The sequence below is a fragment of the Benincasa hispida genome, chromosome 4 (genome assembly GCF_027475165.1).
Source record: "Benincasa hispida cultivar pf3 chromosome 4, pf3_genome.v1.1, whole genome shotgun sequence".
Classification (NCBI taxonomy): domain Eukaryota; kingdom Viridiplantae; phylum Streptophyta; class Magnoliopsida; order Cucurbitales; family Cucurbitaceae; genus Benincasa; species Benincasa hispida.
In genome coordinates, this window is record NC_143481.1 from 24,369,590 (window position 1) to 24,377,061 (window position 7,472).

Genomic DNA, 7,472 nt, shown 5'->3' on the forward strand with positions numbered 1-7,472 from the left:
GATCTTTCGATTGAAGCGCAATCCGGATAGCTCAATACAACGGTACATGTTTAGTAGCAAAGGGATTTCATCAGCTCCCTGGTATAGACTTTTTTTAGACGTTTAGCCCTGTTGTAAAACCATCAACGATTCGAGTAGTTCTAAGTGTGGCTGTCTCCCAAGGATGGTGCTCAGGTGACTTTATTTCAACAATGTGTTTCTGAATGGCAAGCTTACAGAGGAAGTTTATATGTGTTAACCTCCCGACTACATCAATGATCAGAACTTGAATTATGTATGCAAGTTGGACAAGACGATATACGAGCTAAAACAAGCTCCACGAGCTTGGAACACCACCCTTCGTTCAACTATAACAAACTGAGGATTCAATCAGTCTCGCTCTGACACATCCTTATTCATCTATCGATCAAAGGAATCAATAATCTTCCTACTCGCCTATGTGGATGATATAATCATCACAAGTAACAGTCCAACACTAATTGATCAACTTATTGCTATTCTTGATGTTCAATTTGTACTGAAGGATTTGGGGAGACTACACTACTTTCTAGGGATACAAGTTCACTATCTTGAATCTGGTTTTCTGATAAATCAGCTAAATATGTGGATGATCTTTTATACAATCTAAACATGTCTGGTGTCAAACCAACATTCTCACCAAGTGTTCAAAGCAAAAAGTTGTCCAAGACAGATGGAGAACCACTCCCAGATCCGTTTATCTACCGAAGCACGGTTGGAGCATTGCAATAACTTACGAACACATGCCCCAACATCACATATGTTGTCAATCAACTTAGCCAATTCCTCCAAAATCCAACTGAAGTGCACTTGCAAGCTACGAAACGAGTGCTTCATTATGTTAGCGGTACTAAACACTTTGGCATCCTCTTCCAACCAAGCCTGGACATAAACGTCTCTGCCTATTCTGATGCTGACTAGGCTTCCAACCTTGATGACAGAAAGTCAATTGCAGTCTATTGTACATTTGTTGGAAGCAACATTGTCTCATAGTCATCGATGAAACAAACGGCTATAGCACGGTCAAGTATAGAGTCCGAATATAGAGTCCTTGCACATGCTACGTTCGAAGTTCTATGGCTTCAACAATTACTCTGTGAAATGGGCCTACAGTCTACCACTCGACCGGTCATATAGTGTGATAACTTAGGTACTGGAGCATTAACAACCAACCCAATCTTTCACTCTCGGACAAAACATATAGAAATCGATGTTCACTTTGTTCAATACCAAGTTCTCAAAGGAGCAATTGAAGTATGATACGTTCCCTCAGGAGATCAACTAACGAGCTGCCTAACCAAACCACTCAACAATACTCGATTCTTCAACTTACGATCCAAGCTGGGAGTTCTTGAATTGCCCTCCAGTTTGAGGGGGGATATTAAGGAGATGGTCAATGCCAAGGTGGAAAATCAAACCATTCCACGTCACATAAGTCCAAGACAGCCATGACACAAGGGAAAAGGAAAAATTCCTCACAGAGATGAGTCACAATAAATTCTGTTATCAGGTTGTTCAAATATACTCCCTCTCTTCCATTGAATTACTGTCATCTGTATAAATTTTATATATTTATTCTTTTATTTATTTGTCCAAAATCAAGGGCATTTGTGTATAAGAATTAGGGCACATGATGTCTACAATAATCAGTGAATAAGAAAGTTGAAATTTCTCCTAAAGCCTCTGTTCTTTGAAACATCAACTTACCCATATTCTCCAGTATTGATAAATAATTTTTTAAAAATAAAATATAGCTTCATTTATTACAAAGTATATTCTCAAGCGTCATTCAAGCACGAACGTAAGTTTAATCTATTCATAAAATAAAGGTAGGATATAATATAATATAATGTCAAAATATGTATATATTGGCCTCATTATTAATGATTATACCCATTAGCTCTTAGGGAGATATGTAAAGAATAATAATAATAATGCACAATAAAATTAAGATAAGTTATAAGTACTAGTTCTTTTTGTTCCACTAACCAACTTAATTAAGGACTGGTAATTAAACTAACCCTCTCACTAATTCTTTGTTAAATAACATTCAATGGATTAGCTGCAGCATGTTTAGAGATTCTTATCTCTTAATATATATATATACTAAACTTATTAATATTAAAAAAGATCATAAGCAACGAATCACCGCCATCCAATTATATTTATTAAGAAGAAACGTGTGGAATATGAATAAAAATTTGAGTGTGGGATAGAGAAGAATTTCTTGTAAATTTGCTCGTGTATAGTAATGATGAAAACCAAAAGGCAAGCATATATCTCGAACCATATTTAATGGTTAACATTACAAAAGGTGGTACATTTACGTATATTCTTTTTTTATATATATTATTGCACATCAATGCTTTGAATTTGAAACTATACTCTAATTTGGAAATTAATGGCTGCAAAACCTTGATATTATATCCTGCAAATACACCAACAAAATGACAAGTTAAGATAAAGTTAGGTTAGAATTTAAAAAATGTTTAAATTGGTAGATTATGTTATATTTAAAAAGAGTGAAGGTTACTTACTCAATATATTCGACATTGAGTTTAGCATTGGAGAAGCGAGAGATTGCAGAGAAGGCTTCTTTGGACATGAGAAAGGAAGAGGGACATGGCGACTTAGGGCAAAAGTTCACGACTTGAACTTCAATGATGTCGGTTTTACACGGGCGATTTCGACCGCTCAAACATCGTAATCTATATCGTCGACCGCAAGCAGCACCGTTATCCCACAATCCTTCGTCGACTGCCACGAAAAGGTTGCCAGGTGGGAACTGTTCAACGCTATTCCCGTTGCATTTGGTGGCTGAAAACACAAGCATGAGATCATTTGCAAAATTCAAATTAGACACTAATAATAATAATAATGAAACTAATTAGTATATGATTGAATATGTATAAAGATGTGTTTTTACTTACGAAGATATGGGGGACCATAGACTGTGGCAGTGCCAATGTCTCCAAGAGCAATGGAAATGTGTTTGAAGAATAATAAGAAGAAGAAGAGGAGGAGAGCCATTGTTGTTGGCTTATTGTGTTGAAGAGCCATGAGTTTGTTTGTGTGTGTGTGTATGACCTTAATTATGGGGAAAGTTGGGAGGTTGTGGTGAGTTTATATATAGTTGGGGTGTAAGCCTTTAGTGGAGCTTTTAATATTATAATATTCTATAATCTCTATGCATATCTATTTATAGTAGAGGTTTTGGACATGGGGAGAGTGGAGAAGGTTGCATTTGATTTTGAGTTTATCATGTGGGTTTGTGAAAAAGTAAGTGCTACTAATCATTTGAGGAATGTAAATTCTAGTGGGATTGGACAAAGGTTGAATTATATCTGTGGTCAAATTTCTTAAATAGGATTCCTACCAATTTTAATGGATAATATTTATGTACAAAATGAAATGAGATTAGCTTTTAATTTCAGAGTCAATAAAAGTATCGTTGATTAGATGATATAAAATTAAATTTATCTTACTTATTAATTTAAATTTTTTGGTCAATTGGTGATTTAACATGGTATCAAAGTAAGGGTTTAGAAGGTCTTATGTTCAAATTCCTACAACTTGTCAGTCGGTGATTTAAGATGATATCAAAGCAAGTGGTCAAGTGAGAACATTAGTTGATATAATTAAATTTATCTTCATCTTTTTTGGGTCAATTGGTGATTTAGGATTGCTCAAGTTGTTATAATACATGTTATTTGACATTCTTTTTTTATAAAAATGTAAGTAATTAAAAATTGAAAAGTAATAATTAATACCAATTGTCTTGTTTAGTGTATATATACTTTTCATTAAGAGGTAATTAGAGGGTTCAATTCCCTCAAATCCATGTTGGAGAGCTTAAAATCTTTCTTAAATTTAAGTTTAATTAGGTGATGTACAAATCGGTCATAGAATAAACTTTGCTAAAATTCATAAATTTTAACCAAATAAATAGCTATTGTGTTTATTTTTTTAAAAAAAATAATATTATCATCAATTTGTGTGTTCTATAATAACATGTGAGAATATATATATATATATATATATATATATATATATATTGAAAATAACAAATAATTTAAGTGGGTTTTTATTAGAAAATTGATGGAATAAAAAGTCTAATGGTAAACTTGTAAATATAGGCTGATGACATTTTTACAATTAACTCCATCCTCTTTTTTGGGGGGTTCATCATGGAGAGCCTAAAAAGGGAGGGATATTTTTTGGGTTTGCAGTCACATAAAACAACACACTTAGAGATAGATTATGGCAGAGAGAGGAAAAAGGACCAAGGCGCTAACGCAGGCAGTGTTCATCCGGCGTAGGTGGCGGTTCTTAGTCGTCTGCAGGGGTTTTGCCAGTCAGAGGCGCTGTTCTCATTGATTATGACGTGAGGTGTCTCCTGTTCGCGGGTTCAGGCGTACGTGTGTGTTCTTCTCGACAGCGGGTCTGTTCGGCGTGGGTGTACCGTTCGGTTCAGCGTCTAGGACGTTGGATGTTGTTGATGGATTGGATACGATTTCAGAATCTCTATTCCGGCGTGGGCGTCTTCATTTCAGAGGCGACATCGTGTGTGGTATCAGTGTGTGGCCGGCGATAAAGTCGTTGTTTGGTAGAAATTGGACTCGTCAATTAGTCTCGGTAAAGAGACTTTTATTCTAAAAATTACAAATTGTTAATTATGTTGATATTTCTCTAATTTGTAATTCTTCATTGCTCTTAATAAAATTACTTCAAGCTGGTACTCAAAAGTGAATATAGACAAATTGGTTGAACCTCTATATATCCTTGTTCGTTTCAATTTATTGCTTTCGATTTATTTTGCTGGTTGATTGTGCATCTGTGTGTGCATTCTGAGTTTGATTTAAATTTTACAAGTGGTATCAGAATTCCATCGATCCAAATAGGGTATGTGGTAGTGTGTTGGAATATTCTTTGTTCAGGATAATTTTGTTGAGGTTAATTTGACAGATGGTTTCGTTGTCTACATGGTTCAAAGTTGTTAAATTTGATGGGAAGGGTGATTTCGGGTAACTCTTTTGGTACAATAAAAAGTAGCTAAAATACCTATTCATGATAATTATGTATCTTTCAGATGGAGTGCTTAGGCTAGTAGATGAGGCTACTACTGCAGCAGAGTTATGGAAAAAATTAGAAAGCCTTTATTTGACTAAGTTCTTGCCAAATAAATTATATCTAAAAGAGAAATTTTTTGGATATAAGATGGACTGCTTAGAAGAGAACTTGGATGAATTCCAAAAGATTATAGTTGATCTCAATAACATTGGTGAGAAGATGTCAAATGAAAATCAAGTTGTTACTCTTTTGAATTCATTGCCAGAATCTTATCGAGAAGTTAAGGTAGCTATTAAATATGGACAGGATTCATTGTCCATGGATATAGTGTTGGATGCCTTGAGAACTAGAAACCTTAAGATTAAAAAGGAATGCAAGGATGAAGAATTACTCATGGCCAGAAGCAAAAGTGAGAAAAAAAAGAACGGAAAAGAGACGAGATCTAGGTCAAAATCAAAAGGGAAAGTCAGAAAAAGTTTCTTGTGTCATAAAGAATGACACTTTAAGAAAAATTGTGCTTTGAATAAGAGCAAGGAAGCATCAGGCAGCAAGCATGCATGGGAATCTAGTGCAGCAAATGTTACTGATGATTGAACAAATGTCTTAATGGTGTCCAGTAGGGATATTCAAGATGCTTGGTGTTGGGGTTGATGCTCTAAAGTCTCGTGTCCTATAGTTTGTAAACAGTTTGTACGAACGCTTGTATTGTTAATATATGATATTTACTTCACATCTTGTATTTTTACTCAGTTGCTTATTTTATTTACTTTACCACAAACCAATAACCATAAAATCCCTAGTTATTTGTATGTGACTCAAGCATGTATGTGGTGACATACAAGTGAATCATGTCTTGAGTGATAACCAAAATAGTCTGTAGTATATGGATATAAGAGGGAAACCTTATACTGGTAACGCTACGGATGCGGCTCGCTTTGTGGAATGGTCACAAGTGTTGTGACTTGTCACAGATAGTCTGATCCGAATCATTCGTGTTGGGAACATGTGAGCAGGGGCGTCCTATACAAAGAGTTTGTATATGACCTGACCACGAAGTGTTAACATCTCGTTATATAACACCGTTCATGATTGAGACTTCACTTCACTAGGATGACCATAGGTAACATAACCTCAATCCTGAATGAGTTGGGAACTTCTGCCATTGAGGGCAGTCTTTTGATTTTTACGGGTGCGAGTGGCCAGGTCGCCGATTCAAACCTACAATTTTGGAGATTCATCTGATTTGGGAGCTGGGAACTCAGCTACACAAGATGGAATTCATTCCTTCCCCGAGGCAGAGGTAAGTAGATAGATAGCTCTCTTAAGGGCTGATTCCAAGGCTTGAACTATGTGGCGCCATACACATTCTCTTGGCCCGAGAGATGTTCACACATAGTTGGACTATGTTGTATTGTTTATTAGAGGAATCAGTGGTACTTAAGAAGTGAGATATAACTACAGGGGCAAATTGGTATTTTTGGCCCAACTGTACTTACGAGCACCTATGAAGGGTCATCGTACTCATAATTGATTATATCCGATGGACACAAAAATATATCTGTGGTAAGAAGAGTTCACTTGTTGGTCTTTAGTGGAATGCTTGACAGTTAACGGATGGTGGATCTCGTGGCTAAAGAGTTTAGTCAGCTATTCACGTGTCGTTGGAGCTTCGAGCCACAGATCCATTAGGCCCCCTGGGTAACTTGGATAAAATCGAGAATTAGTGTTTGGGTTAATTTGAAAAATTCAAATTGACAAGAGGAAGTTCGATTATATATGATATAATTGGACTAGTTAATTATATATGATATAATTGGCTAAATGTATGAGATACATTATTTTGGAAAAAATTAGATATAAATATGATTTATATCAAGTAGAGGAGAAAATACTATAGTAGATATGTGATATCAAACTATAGGGTAAAAATATAATATGATTATATTTATTATTAATTAATTGGTTAATTATATGATAATTAAGCCAATTTTTCAAGTTCGAACGTGTGTTGGTAGGGTAGCATCAGTTATTGTAACCGATGAATTAAAATAAAAATTGTTTTAATTTTGAATTGTTCGTCCAAAAAAGAAATAAAGAGAGCGCGTTGGTGATAAGTGATCGATCACTTAAAAAATTGAGAACCTATACGATAGTCACTCTCCACTTAAACGATCGTCCACCTCACGCCTAAACGATTGCACACTAGTTCCTACACGATCGGATAGCTTCCCTAAATGATCATAGTGTGTGCCTAGTTTGCTAAACGATCGTATATCATTTCTTAAACGATCGTTCAGTAAAATCTACATGATCGTGTAGTTTCTCCTAAACGATAAGCATCGTGCTATACGATAGCGTCATTTTTCCTCCCACTTGCTTATCGC

The 7,472-nt window shown here is 35.4% G+C and overlaps 1 protein-coding gene across 1 annotated transcript; it reads right to left on the reverse strand.

Moving 5' to 3' along the window:
• Positions 1–2,241: 2,241 nt before the first annotated feature.
• LOC120075234 (EG45-like domain containing protein) lies at positions 2,242–3,200 on the reverse strand. The gene is made up of 3 exons (XM_039028447.2): positions 2,949–3,200; positions 2,556–2,835; positions 2,242–2,446 (listed from the first exon to the last, which is right to left on the reverse strand). Exons 1-3 carry the CDS (start codon positions 3,076–3,078, stop codon positions 2,440–2,442), a joined length of 417 nt encoding a protein of 138 aa, XP_038884375.2. The 5' UTR covers positions 3,079–3,200; the 3' UTR covers positions 2,242–2,439.
• Positions 3,201–7,472: the final 4,272 nt, after the last annotated feature.

Coding starts and splice junctions, on each gene's coding strand:
- LOC120075234 (XM_039028447.2), bottom strand. CDS start 3,078: ATGGCTCTTCAACACAATAAGCCAACAACAATGGCTCTCCTCCTCTTC. Junction 2,836..2,948: donor CTATGGTCCCCCATATCTTC/GTAAGTAAAAAC, acceptor TTGTGTTTTCAG/CCACCAAATGCAACGGGAAT.